The sequence below is a fragment of the Eschrichtius robustus genome, chromosome 17 (assembly GCF_028021215.1).
Source record: "Eschrichtius robustus isolate mEscRob2 chromosome 17, mEscRob2.pri, whole genome shotgun sequence".
Taxonomy (NCBI): Eukaryota; Metazoa; Chordata; class Mammalia; order Artiodactyla; family Eschrichtiidae; genus Eschrichtius; species Eschrichtius robustus.
The window spans coordinates 50,184,355-50,199,892 of NC_090840.1; the positions used below are offsets into that span (position 1 = coordinate 50,184,355).

At 36.5% G+C, this 15,538-nt stretch overlaps 1 protein-coding gene across 1 annotated transcript in view; it reads right to left on the reverse strand.

Moving 5' to 3' along the window:
• The window catches only part of RGS22 (regulator of G protein signaling 22), a 168,269-nt gene that overhangs the window by 150,376 nt on the left and 2,355 nt on the right, over positions 1-15,538 (reverse strand). The window contains exon 3 of the mRNA XM_068525488.1: positions 3,386-3,448. Coding sequence (XP_068381589.1) covers positions 3,386-3,448 — 63 coding nt within the window. The remainder of the gene's footprint in view (positions 1-3,385; positions 3,449-15,538) is intronic.

Consider the following 15,538-nt stretch of genomic DNA (forward strand, 5'->3'; position numbering starts at 1 on the left):
ATTCCAAATGCGGTCTGACAATTCAATCCGATTCAAAAAACCATTTACTGAGCGCCTGCTATGCTTCAGACTAATATTTCTCTTGATCTTAACTACATTTCTATTAATGCACCCTAAAAACACATTAGCTTTGTTTGTTTTAGCCCCTTTCAGACTACCATGACAAAAATGAGACCAGATTCTGTTATCCAAACTATTAGTTTATCCCTCTGCTGACATGTCTATAGTCACTACAGTGCAGTAAGACAAGTTCTTGAGCCATGTGGACCTGAGTGGACCCTGTCACTTACTAGCTGAGTGACCTTAAGCTGGAAAAACACTGGTTCTCTTGCAATGTTTCATCCAAGTCTCCGATAAAAAATAATTTTTAAACGTCAAAGCCAATGACAGATTTGCACGGGACAGACTATTCTCTAGAATGACAATGATCCATCAATCCAAGTAAAGAGTGACCACTCCTCATGTTTCAGGAATGGATGACAAGATGGGCTAGTTAGTGAAGGGAAAGGAAAGAGAAGCACTAACTCTGTGCCAGGCACTTAATGCACGTTACCTCGTTTCATCACAGTCTTGTAAGATAGTTGTATTGTTTTGGTAGGGAAAGGAATCGAAGAATTAGGTAATTAAGGAACGTGTCTAAGATCACATGAGTAATGAGTGGAGGGGCTGAGCGCAAACAGTTCTGCCCGCCCCCCCTTCCTAGCCACTGCACTGGGAGATGAGCACGGGAAGAGCACGTGTGGTTAAGGTGAGGGAGGGTGATTGCGGGAAGCAGGAAAGAGCGCACAGGGTGACATAAGAAGTACGAAGCTAGAGACAAAGCTAGAAAGGCTCTACCGAGGCCATGTTGCAAAGAGTCCATATTAAGGAATCTGGATTTCAATCTGTCGTCTGTTAAGAGTCAACCCCTTCTAGCTGTGATTAGTGAACTCTTTCAAATATTTGAGAACGAATTTCACAGATCATGATAGGGCTTTGCAGACAAATACAGCAGCAGAAGTGGAGCATGTGTTTCGTGTATTGTTTTAGACAAGGTTGGGAGGGAAGGCTTCCTGAACAGAAATGATATAAATCAGAGAGAAAGTGATACAGATATCTCAGGGAAGAGCCCTCCAGGCTGAAAGGCCCTGAGTACCTTTGGCATATTCATGTTTGAGAAACATAAAGAAGGCCAAGTTTTCCAGTTAGGCTGGAAAAGAATTAACAAGGGGAAGAGGCTTAGGAAATAAAGACCAAGAGATGGCAAGAGCCAGGTCATAGAGAATTTTCGGTTTTATTCTTAGTGTAATGAGAAGCCACTAGACAAAGTTCTGAGTAGGAAGTAACATGGTTCAATTTATTATCATTATTATTATTTACTGAAATCCTAATACATTAAATTTATTGTTCCCTAAAGTGCCAGTTCATAACTATCCAAAAAAACGAGAGAGAGACTAGTTTGGCTCACTAATTCTCAGTAAACCCATGCTGGCTTCTAATTCTTAGCTAAGTGCTCATAAACCAAACATTACTAATCTGTTCTAGAATCTTGCTAGGAACTTGGTTTGAGAATCCATTATTCCTTCTCCTCCCTGCCCCCAAATTCTTTTTGAAAACCTGTGACATTTCCCCTCCTCCCATCTTATGGCATGAAGCATGGGTAGTTAATAATTAGATTTTGTGGTACCAAATGTAAATGCAAAGGAATGAGAGGAAGAGAAACAGAGACAGAGAGAGACAGAAAGAGAGAGAGACAGAGAGACAGATAATGTAAAAGCAGAAGAATTTGGAGAGACAGAAAAGAGAGAGAAGTGGCCCAGGTGGGCTGCATGGGACATATGAAAGGGCGAAACTGCTGGGGAGGGATGAAAAACATTATTGCAGAGACAGAGTTCAACAGAAACCACACTCAGTCAATTCAACTAAAGCCTTGAAGCAAATGTACAAAAAAAGGTCACATCTATTCTAACTGGATGGCAGGACTTCAGCCGAGTTTTTCTTACGTTTGAAGTTAATTTTCTATACTATTGTTATATTTCTTCTAGAATTAAAAAATATTTTTAAAAAGAAAGTTAGGCAGGGGGATTTATTTTCTAAAGCAAGTAAAAGTCAAGATAATCATAAATCTTGAGACAATGAAATGTAAATCTTGAGAAACTGAAATTAGACCCAATATAAAGATTCTTCTTTTTAAAACTTCACAAAAATGTACTTTTTTTGGAGGAAGAATGGAGAATGCAGAGCCTAGAGGAAAGACTACATAATCCAGAAGAGCAAAATTCCGACAACTTTGTGACTCTGCTGGGTTTTTTATAATATACAATTAGACAAAGAAAGTTGAAGAGTCAGACCACAAAAGAATCTCCAGGGGTGTCCTGTAATGTGGCTCAAGCCTGATGCTGGAAGGCGAGAGCGTGGCTTGGTGTCTCAACCTGACCCCCATAATGGTTCCAAACACCTAGCATGCCAGGTGGAGGAGAAATCGCAAATTCTTTTTGGAAAAAAGGAAACAAAACAAACTTGCATGCATAGATACATACATATACACAAAAGCTAATCTAGGCAAAAAAATACATCTAATACGTTCCCTTCAAAAATCATTTTCAGTGGTTGGGATTTAAGAGATTACTCATTTTAGGGTCCAGTCGCTTTAAAATTATTTGTGACTTTTTATATTTCAAATTTTGCCTAGTAAGTATTTGAATGAAAAAAGTTTCCATAACAACAATAAAAACCATTTCTTATCTAACTTTCTTTCATCTGACATTCCTGATGAACTTTATTTCTATACAACAGTATAAGTGTTTTTAATGCATCCCCATTTCACTTTTCCTAAATCCCTCAATACTTACTCTACCAGTCACTGTTGTCTAAGACCAAAAATCTCTTATTTGGCATCTACCTATGCTACACCAACAACAGTGTCTCGAGTCTTATTTACTATCGACATAAAACGCTAGTTTCCTTAAACACAAATTCCACTTTAATATCTGTCCAAGAGGATGACAATAATTGCCTAGAGGCAAGAAATTTAGTTTCTTAAATTTTTTTATATTCTCTCCTCATCACCTCAGTTTAAAGTGTAAAATGATACCCAAATACAACTGTATCCAATTCTGTACAGAATGCTTTTGATTGTTCGAAAAATCCCAGGTTTCTTTTTTTCTTTTCTTTATTTATTTACTTTTATTGTAGTATAACTGACCCAGCTTCTTCAATAAGAATAATTCCTAAATATGATTCAAACCCAAATGATTAACTCCATAAAAAGGCAAAACTTTATCTAAATGCTTTAATTAGTATTTAAAAAAATATTACCCCTGATAAATTTGTCTCACAAGATAATCCAGTGTTTACAATATTTTGCTTTGATAATGTATTCCACAGAACATAATAATACACTCACTGGAAGGCTTAGGAATTCATTAAAGTAGTCCACAAGGAAATCATCTGTTGCCAAAGAATCTTCCTGCAAAAATACAGAAACAATATTATGCTTACACTAAAATGTCTTAAAACATGCCAATATTATTCTCTAATTCTGATACCAACAGATTATAATGTAGATCTTCAAATTATTTTCAGTCAGTCAAGAGTGAACCCTCACTATAAATAGAACACAGTGTTACAATCTCTGGAAGGAAGAAATAAGAAAATAGAATGGAGCGTCCTCTTAAAAGGCCTTGCCAGGGCTTCCCTGGTGGCGCAGTGGTTGAGAGTCTGCCTGCCAATGCAGGGGACACGGGTTCGAGCCCTGGTCTGGGAGGATCCCACATGCCGCGGAGCGACTAGGCCCGTGAGCCACAACTACTGAGGCTGCGCGTCTGGAGCCTGTGCTCCGCAACAAGAGAGGCCGCGATAGTGAGAGGCCCGCGCACCGCGATGAAGAGTGGCCCCCGCTTGCCGCAACTGGAGAGAGTCCTGGCACAGAAACGAAGACCCAACATAGTAATCAATCAATCAATAAATCTTAAAAAAAAAATAAAAAGCCTGTGCCTTAAAAAAAAAAAAAAAAAAAAGGCCTTGCCACTGTACTTAGCTGGAAAACAGAGCACATGAGAAATATAGCACGATGCTCTAAGAAACGTCAACAAGTACAAAATACTACACACAGTAAATTTCCCATGGACTTATTAAATATACTTATTTCATAAGAATAAAGGCAGAGTCGATAAAGACAGAACCAGTGTTTGGGGTTAAGATGAAATTCAGAATGAAGAATTTCATGAATTGCCTAAAAGAAGTGATAAACTAAGTGAAGAAAATATTCCACTTCCTCCCCCTTAGAATGAGACAGTTTTAGTAATCTGGGTCCTGCGTAACTTTTGCATGAAGAAACTTTGACAATGCATGTGTTCTAAGAATAAGGATTGTATACATTTTTTTTCCATAACTATCTCATCCACCAACATAGTCACTTTCAAAGTTGGCAAATTGGAAAGCCACTGCCAATAACAAAGTCTCTCTTCCAAATAAAACACCTTATTTTATTAGTAATTGTTTCCATTGTGTCAAAAGCACATCATCACATACCCTGTTGTATAGTACGTGTGTTTATTTTGTTATTCATAATTATATTTCAGTTTCACAAATCTAACATGAAAGTTGACAATACGACACAATGCTATTATTTCCATATGGCTGATTATTTTCTTCTTATACGGGCCAAGTTTTAAAAATTTGTTGAAGTATAGTGTGAAAGTATAAGGAAGATATTATAGTATATTAACACCTACTTTGGAAAACAGATTTTCAGGGTAATTTCTTTAAGTAATTGCAGTATCAGAATAGAGTTATGAACAATCACTTATAGGATTTATATCAAAGAACTTAGTAAAAATATGAACTGGTTAGAACAACTAAGGATTTAGTTTACTAAAAATCTCAGCTGATTAAAACAACAATATCAATCTCAGGATCTCACAAACATACTACCCTCATAGTGGTGCTTTAGTAATACATGCTCAAAAAAACTCTGATTGGCACAGGTCAAATACAGCAGAACAAGGCAGATAACATTTGGTGGAGGCTAAAAGTCTAATCATCTTTTGAATTTCACCTTTCAGAGTTACTTTAATTTTCATTTAGCAAACTAATAAATAATTCAATAAATATTTTTAGGATTTCCTGGGTAAATTTCCTAGGTAAAGGCATTGTACTACAATAAGGGTGGCCAAATTTTACACTACTGGGCTCATGATCAAAAATCCACAGATGGGAAAGTTGAGTATTTTAAATTAGTAACTGTAATGGAGTACAGTCCCTGTTAGTTTTTCTAAAAGAGCCATTTCGTTTTTAATTTTTAGCAATAAAACAAAATGCGTATTTCATAAATCCTCATAGACCTAAATGTCACCTAGAATTTGGTCAGTCACATTGCCAGAAATTTCTACAGAATCCTCAGATTCATATATTCATTTACAGATGCCTCACACTTCTAAGAGACTCTAATCAATGCTTTCCAAGCCACCTGTGATGAAGTACCTGTTTTGTTTTGTTTTCTCCCTAATCGATTTCAGACAGATAACTCTTGTAAAATACAATAAGAATGAATTATTAGAAAGTGAAATAAAAATATACATAATACAAGCCCAACATTTTTATTATTAAATTCCATACTCTGTCAGACAAATTACTGTAAGGTTTCTAAACATTTACTCTCAATTTGTGAACTCATCTCCGGATAGATGGACAGGAGTTCTCAGGCGGTACCAGCCCACACACCTGACTCCAGCAGCACTGCCCTGACCCTTGGTAAGCAATGTGCTCTCAGCTCCCTCAGGTCCCCCTGAGGCACCACACAAGAGGGCATTCCCTGGGTGTTCAGTCACATCCTCAGTTTGCACTTACAACCATGGACGTTATTATTCAAATACATCAAAATCTGTATTTCTTTTCTGAAACTGTATCTTAATTTCTACCAATATTAACCATAAGAGTTTCTGCTGATATCAGGGCAGTTAGTTCCCCAATGCAAATAAGTGTAGCCTTCAAGTGCCATCTGCTCAATCCTCTTGTCACACGTTAATGGGAAGTCCTGCACCTCTCTAAATAACTGAGCATATTTTCCCACTGCAGTTTCTAGTTCACTGTGTTCTGATATCTTGTCACATCAGTAACAAAGTCTTGTGAACCTATGAGAATCTGATAAACCCTTTATTCTCCAAACCCTTTAGTTTAAAAAAAAAATTTTTTAAGGCCTTGATCTGGAGAAGCAGCTCAGTTACTCTCAATAAATTTCCACAATCCAGTCACAATGAACTAAGTCTCCATATTCAGGTTTAATAGCTTCCAAATAACCAATAAACTGGTGATGGTTAGTGGTACAATCAAGAAGAAAACTGAGTTACAATCAATTCCTCCATTACATCATTCCATGAACCTGGCTGCAAAATTTGCAACACAGATTCTCTGCAGAATGATGCAATGGAAGGCAGGAACATTTTTTCAGAATTGAATGCACTCTTGAAACCTGTTTTTTCATGTATTACAGGTGTGCCATCTGTGGAAGTGAAGTCAGCTTTTCCATTTTTAGTCCAAACTTCTCAAATTTCTTCCTGACAGAGGGTTAAACAAAATAGTTTATATGTGCTTGCTAATTCTAATAGGTAAAAAATTTTATTGCTTAAAAAATCATTTTGCTGGACTCTCAAATGAGATAAACTACAACTTCTTCACAACTCTAAAAGATGCAAGATATACAGAGACCTTCTAAACAAGGAAGAGGAAATGAGATAAATACAGACAAAAACCATAGTCCAAGAAAGAATACAATACATGCCATAAGAAAATTACAACATAAAACGTTTCCTCCCAAAGGAGGGAAAGATATTATTTGGTAGGGGGAATCAGAAAAGAATCAAGTGGGGAAAATGGCATTTGAATTATATTTCAAATAACTTCAAATTCTATATTTAGAAGTATACACGAGAGGCAATAATGCAGAGTAAAGAGAGAAATGCATGAGGAAAGAGAGGTTGGAAAGCAAAACATAGTAAAGGTAATCAGTTAGCTAATGGCACAACTAGAAAAATAATCCAAGTTTCCAACTTCCTTTTAAGCCATTCACACATTAGCCAAAGCCATTCATCTAATTTCCAATGCAGAATCCTAAACTGACACACTTTAGACTGGGAATGCTATCATCGACCAGGAGATAGGTATAATTTTGGAAATAAGGTCTAAGCCTACCAGGATGGACCTATTTTTACTTCTTCTTCCTAAAGTACATATAAATTCTTTCTTTTCTCCTTTCTAAACAGGCCAGTCACTAGACCAGAGCCTCCCACCCGGTATGGCCATGACACGTGGTGGTGTGCAGACAATGGAATTCAATGGGTCAAGTGAAAGTGGACCTCTTCAGACCTCAAGGCTACCAGGCACAGTCAGGGATGGCTGGTGCTCCCAGGATGGTGACCTCTGGTTGTGAGCAAACTTGTTTGGGACTCCTCAGATCCAACTCCTTTCCCTGGAGTCAGCGATTTATCAGCCACATCCCACACACAGACACTGAGCATAGCCAAAGAGCTGCTCAAGCCCCTGGACATGGATTTATTAGCTAGCTGCAAAGCATACCACTGTGCTACGAAGCTGCTGGAGGAGTTTCTGTTTGAGATGTCCAAGAAGACAGTTCACAGCCAAAAGGTGCTAACAGCTTGAAGGAAAGGGGGAGGGGAGACCCTGGAAGGATGATGGCCCCAAATCTGGCCTTCACATACAACAGATATTTCTGTCTGCTGGCAACTGATGGATCCTTGTAGTAGTATACCAGCTAGATACAAGGCAATCACTTGAAAAATATATGCATATACTGCAGTATAGAGTTTCATCATTATTTTGAAATAACTGAAACATTTTATTGACTTCTATTTCCTAAGAATTTTTAACATTATATTTGTCATGAAAAGAGGGAGTACTGTTAAATTTAAAATTTAATTTCAACTCCTGCAGATTTGAATGGTTGTAAAAAAGTCTAAAAAATGTTAATACCTATTAGGAGATACAGTTTCTCACCAAGAGAGACTATACAAGAATATTAAAAGATCAACACTGAAAGTCTTGATTAGAAATTACATACAGTCATCTCAAGCATAAAACCTAATATTAAAAAGTTATGCACCTCAGGGGACTGCCCTGGTGGTCCAGTGGTTAAGAATCTGCCTTCCAATGCAGGGGACGTGGGTTCGAGCCCTGGTCAGGGAATTAAGATCCCACATGCTGAGGGGCAACTAAGCCCGTGTGCCACAACTAGAGAGCCCCACGTGCCACAACGACAGAGCCCAAGCAGTCTGGAGCCCACGTGCCACAACTAGAGAGAAGCCCATGCACCACAACTAGAGAGAGGCCTGTGCGCTGCAACGAAGACCCTGTGCACCACAACGAAGAGCCTGTGCGCCACAACGAAGAGCCCACGTGCCAAAACGAAATGATCCCACGTGCCGCAACTAAGACCTGATGTAGCCAAAAATAAATAAATACATGTTTTAAAAAAAAGTTATGTGCATCAAAAAAGGAAATTAAGAAAATAATTCATTTCAGTAGCAGAGAAAAGAATAACAACCAAGGAGGCAAAGACTTGTACACTGAACTAAAAAATTGCTGAAAGAAATTAGAGAAGATATAAATAAATGGAAAGACATGCCATGTTCATGCACTGAAAGACCATATTGCTAAGTTGACAATACTACCCAAAGCAATCTACAGATTTAATGCACTGTCCATCAAAATCCCAATGCCTTTTTTTTTTTTTTTTTGCAGAAATGAAAAACCCATCCTAAAATTCACAATGAATTTCAAGGGACTGCAAACATCCAAAATAATATTGAAAAAGAACAAAAACTGAAGGATTCATATATCCTGATTTCAATACTTACTACAAAACTACAGTTATCAAAATAAAGTGGTACTGGCATAAAGACAGACATACAGACCACTGGAATAGAAAAGAGTCCAGAAATAAATCCTCTCATATACGGTCAAATAATTTTCAACAAGGGTGCCGTGACAATTCAGTGGAGAAAGGACATTCTTTTCAACAAATGGTGCTAGGAAAACTGGATAGCCACAAGCCAAAGAATGAAGTTGGACCTTTCCCTTATACCATATACAAAAATTAACTCAAAATGGATCAAAAACCTAAAAATAAGGGCTAAAACTATCAAATACTTAGAAGAAAACATAAGGATAAACCTTCATGACCTTGGATTTGGCAATGGATTCTTAAATATGACATCTAAAGCATGAGCAAAAAATAAATAAATAAATGGGACTTCATGAAAATTTAAAACTTTTGAATCAAAGGACTCTACTAGGAAAGTAAAAAGACAAACTACAGAATGTGAGAAAATGTTTGCAAATCATATAGCTGATAAGGGTTTAATATCCAGAATATATAAAGAACTAAACTAGAAAAAGATAAAAAACCCCAAATTTTTTAACGGGAAAAGGACTTGAATAGACATTTCTCCAAAGAAGATATACAAATGGTCAATAAGCACATGAAAAGATACTCAACAACAATAGCAACAAGAGAATGCAAATCAAAACCACAACAAGATATCACTTCACATCTACTAGGATGGTGACGATTTTTTTTTAAAAATGAAAATAACAAGTGCTGGTGAGAATGTGGAGAAATTGGAACTCTTGTGCATTGCTGACAGGAAATGTGAAATGGTACAGCCATCATTCCTCAAAAAGTTAAACATATAATTACCATTTAATCCAGCAATCTACTTCTGGGTATAAGAACTGAAAGCAGGGTCTCATACAGATATCTGTACACCTGTGTTCCTAGCACCATTATTCACAACAGCCAAAAGGTGGAAATAACCCAAATGCCCACTGATGTGTGAAAGGATAAACAAAATATGGTATGTATATATAATGGAATATTACTCAGCCTTAAAAAGGAATGAAATTCTGATACATGCAATGACATGGATGATCCTTGAAAATGTCAGGCTAAATGACGTAAGCCGTACACAGAAGGACAAATATTATATTATTCCACTTATATGAGTTACCTAGACTAGGTAAATCCATAAAGACAGAAAGTAGAATAATGGTAACTGGAGGCTAGAGGAGGGGTAATGGGAAGTTATTGTTTAAAGGGTACAGAGTTTCAGTTTGGGATGATGAAAAAGTTCTAGAGATGGATAGTGGTGATGGTTGCACAATGTGAATGTGCTTAATGCCATTGAAATCATACACTTAAAAATGGTTAAAATGTTAAGTTTAATTTTATGTATGTTTTACCACAATAAAAAATTATGTACACGCCAGAATCATGCAACAACATGGAGAATCTCAAAAACATTATGCTGAGCAAGAGTAATTTTATGCAAAAGAAAACTAACTGTACGATTCCATTTATATGAATTTGAATCTATAATCCAATGGTGAAAAAATAGGACAGTGGTCTTTGGGGAATGGAGGAAGAATCAACTGGAAGGAGGCGTGAAAGGACTTTCTAAGATTATGGAAATGTTCTATATTTGATGGAGGTTTGGATTACACCGGTGTATACATTTGTCAAAATTTGTCAAATGGGACTCAAAAGTTTTGCATTTCACTGTGCATAAATTTTACCTCAACATAAGAACCATAAACTAATATTGAACACTAGTTTATGATATAAAATGCTGAAATGTTTAGGGTGATCTGTATCATATCAATGTCTGCAGCTTATACTCTGAAATGCATAAAAAAATAAAATGGATTGATGGACAAATGGTGTGATGGACAGAAGGACAGAAACATGAAAAAGCAAATGTAGCAAAATGCTAATAACTGTGAAACCTTGGTGATGGGTATATAGGTATTCACCATACAGTTCTTTTAACTCTCTTATATGTTTAAATTTTTTCATTAAAAAAATGTTGGGATGGGGGGACTTATGTACAAGGAAACAGTATCATGTTTCTCTGCACCTATGGACAGCCTTCTTAGCCTCCTGTGTACTAAATGACAGATCCCAAATCATTATCATCACATCTAGAATCAGTCCCTGGTTATCTGACAATCTTCTGACCACTACCCTGCGATCCCATGCACTAATGGTCAGACCCCTGGGACCTCTGCTTCACCCTTCTGCCCATAACATGCCAAACCTCATCTTCCTACCTCTCCGTATCACCATTACAGTATAGATCAATCTTCCTAACAACACCACAATCAATACAAGAGTTCCACCTGTCTCCCAATCCCCCATCCTTTTCTAACACACAACAAATGGCTTACGATGAATGCAATTTAGTTCCTGCCCAGCTGTCTAGCCTCATCTCATACTACCATGCTGCAGTCATAGCAATTTTTTTAATAGTTCTGCACCTTGGCGCATGCTGATTATTCTACTTGGAAAATCTTTTCTCCTCTTATTTACCCATCTATCCTTTTTTCTTCTCCAAAAGAAGAGAAGAAATGTGATGTTTCCCCTATGATATGTTTACCCTATCATAACTTTTAATACTTCAGACTGTAATTGTCTGTTTAGATATCTCACTCTCTGGACTGTGAATTTCTGGAGGAAAAAGACTGTTTCTTACTCACTTTGAAAATTCCCAATGCTAAAAGAATCTGAAAAAGAATATATATGTATAACTGAATCACTTTGCTGTACTCCTGAAACTGACATATCATTATAAATAAACTATACTTCAATAAAAAAAAAATCCCAATGCTTCAGATAATAGATGCTTACACTTTTGTTGAGTGAATGCTTGAATGATTATACTGAGGACATGAAACCTAAAGAGAAGAGACTGATAACCTAAGAAAGACTCTAATAAAGCAACATCAATAAAATAAAAAGCAGAGATGTTGCCAAAAAAGAAAAACAAAAAGAGAACACAAGGGGAAACAAACTTCACAAAGTGGCTTGTTGAAAGTATATCTTGCATAGATCCAAGGCACTTTGGAAACTTAAGAGCCAAAAGCCCATTTATCAGATCCTCACGGGATCGCAAAATTGTATATTGTATTATGAATATAGTTTATGAAGGAAGGAGAAAATAAGAGTGGCTCAAGCAATGAAGAACAAAAGTATGGATCTCCTTTGATACCAAGGGTTATCATCACATATTACAATCAGCATCTACCCCGCGGTACTTTTCCATTTGGTTTCTGTTCTCACGCTCTCTCCTGGAGGAAATTCTCAAAGGCCTGGAGAAGGTAAAGGAAGCTCTCAATTCCCTTTTTATCCAATCACACTGTCTAATTATACCTACTTGGCTTCAGTCAATTCATTTGGTGAAATACCCTAAGGCTTTCTCCCTGTACAAAAGTTCTTACAATCTGATATCCTAATTTAAAAGAGAGTATCTCACACTCTTTATCACCTTTTCTCCCATGCCACACCTTACCTACGGATAGAAAGCTTCTCTAAATGTGCTTTTGGTTTAAACCTCAAAATTCACACTTAAATATAAACTGTGTGTCCTCATTGTTTCATATTAAAGGCCACCTCGCCAATCAGAAGGTATACAACTTTTGGGAATAGCGACGGACAGTGTGTGTCCCCAGTAGTGCCTAATACAATGAGAAGTGCAAGTTGTTGCTTAATAATATACTTGTTGACTATCATATTGATGGAACTTCTAACGCACTTTCTGCAGTTCCAAAAAGCATTAGAGAATTTGATTCCAACCAGAGAACTGGACTCCACAGAGATGGAAGGATTCCAAACAGCCTACACTTTCCAAAGGACCTCTAGGACCAGTCTCAGTTTCCAAATGACTTGTTGGAAACACTTCTCGCACCTCGCTCTGCACCCTCTTAAAAGAAAGTGAGCAGGGAAGCAGGATGGTACCTCCATCCACCTGCCCCTGCCCTCCACCACTTCCACATAACGCCACCTAGCGTGTCAACTGAGTGTGCTCTCACGGTTCATTCAACCAACTGATGTGCAGTCAGCCATATTTACAATCTGAAAAGACAAATACCAGTTGGTCATTAATGTTCATATAATTAGACGGTCTTGTTCATGAGGACTGGAACATATGGATTTTTTTGCATATTACATTAGAATAATGAGAATATCCTCATGCTTGGGAAATGCTCTGTGTTTATAATAAATTCATTCACCCTATACAAATAACAGAATATGAATTTAAACAGACTAAAGATTAACTAAAAATAAATACCATTTTTAACAAGTAAAATACAGAAAATACTGCTTGAAACTACAGTCTCAATTTTATGGTATAAATAAAGAGCATCTGCTTTTTTAAAAAAACTTTTCTTTTTTAAATGGCATCTGCTTTTAAAGTTGAAACTGAGTTTTATATATCAGAAATCCTTCAACAAAATAGATCATTATACTACAAAATTTTTACTCTACAAAGACTATTTTTGAAGCATGACATATCTATCTGCATAGTTTCAATTTTTAAGGCACAATAAAAAAATATTATTTTGAATTTAAAGAGTCAAGTACTTAAGTCTTTAATACTAATTTATTTTCTATTTTAAAGTCAAAAACAATTTTAGGGGTCACTCTAAAATTTAAACTTTTCTCAATGTATACCTAACACATAATCAAATCTCAATGTATCATAAAGCGGTCTGAACTCTACTATTCTTGCTATGACAGATTTATACTTCAATTTTTATGGAATATGAAAAAGAGTATGGGATTGAGGGAAGTAATGAAGAGAAGCATTCACTTTATCACTTTCATTATTTGAATTATTTACAGGAATGTATTTATACATTGCTTATATAATTAAAAATATACCCCTAAAGGAACTAATGAGAAAACTGGATATGTAAGTTTTTTGTATATATTTTCCCTGAGAAAATTATCAATGACCAAAGTTAATAAAGACACTAAAGTAGAAAAAATGCTACTTAAAAATGCTAAAATAGAAAATATAGAATATATATCAAATGAAGCTTTGCAAAAAATTGTAAGTGAAGCAATTACACTAATTTATTAATCATCTAATAACATATTCTGGGAATTGTGCTATTAACTATAGGGAATATTAAGGTGTACTGAGTCACAACACTAACCCTCCAGGAGTTCACAATTTTGTTAAGAAATTGCAAAATTTACAAACAAAAAGTTAAAATATATACAAGGCAATGTGTCCCTGACAACAAATGATTTATTCTAAATGTTATTCTCTCATTTGAAGACGTAGGGTTAAAATATTTTGCAGACATACTTAATAGCACTGTAGTTTTTAGATCACTGGTTGAGAAAATGAAATAAGCAAAAAGTTCCTATGACTATGGAAGCACTTTATATTAGAACAGGACTCTGCTGCCAGTAATGGAAAACCAAGATAACACTATTTAAATAACACAAAAGTTTATTTCTCTCATGTAATTATAAGCAGTTCAGAACTGGCATACTGGCTTCCCAACATATCAGGAACCCAGGCTCCTTTGATCTTGTGACTCCGCCATCCTCAAGATGCCACTTCTATCTCAGAATCCAAGATGGCTGCTTCAGCTCCAGGATCACATCCTCATTTCAGCCAGCAGGAAACAAGACGAAGGGCATGTTCTCTCCCTTTACATTTATCTGAGTATTACAGTCAGAATGACACAGGTTCTAATTGTGGCCTGACCAGTTACTAGCTGTGTGACCCAGGGGTGAGTTATTTAATCTCTGTAAACATCAGCTTTTCAGAAGTATGACACAACACTTCTGCTTACATTCCATTGTAAGCAGAATTTGGTTACATTTAGCTGCAAGGGAGGCTAGAAAATGTTGTAATTATTTTGGAGAGTAATATGTCTGGCATGTATTATGGAAAATGGTAGAATGGATTTTGGGAAACCAGAGATCTCTGTCACACAATTTCTTCTAAAAATATTGAGAAAAAAATACTTTTATACTTTTGAAAAACAGAGATAAATATTATGTGCAAGACATATGAATTAATTAACCTATAGATAATGCTTGGTGAGCACATGAATTTGAGGATCTGGTCACAAACTGGTCACAGCTGAAAGCTGCACAGGGCTCAAAGGCAATCTGGATGATTTTAGGTTGGAAAGGTTTCACGGAGGAGATGAGCTGAACCTTGAAGCATGTGCAAGACTGTGAAATGGATGGGGAAGGGCAGCTGAGACAAAACTCAACAGCAAAGGCAAGGAAGCAAGCAGGGCAGTTTGGCTGGAGCAGAGGGCATGTGGAAGTACTTTATAAACCTAAAATGGTATGAACATTGTCTTTATCACATAGAAAGTATTGGAAGGTAAGGTTTAAAGAAGGCTGAAACGTTGTAGAAAAGATTTTGAATGCTAAAGGGAGGCTTTTGACATTGTGGCTCTGCCAGTTACTAGATGTGTGGCCCCAAGCCAAGTTAGTTAGCCTCTGTGAACACTGACTTCCCCATCTGTGAAATGTGGGTGTTAATAACCACCTAATAGAGTTGTTTTGAGGTTAAATATTAACATGCAGCCAGCATTCAGTAAATAGTAGGATTAATAAAGCTCTGAGTAATTGAGTAACATGGTAATTTTTTAAAGAGTTAACAGCAATCTGATAGCCAAGGTAGGACTGATGGGAGAAGGAAAAATATAAAGGCAGAGCAAAGCCATAGCA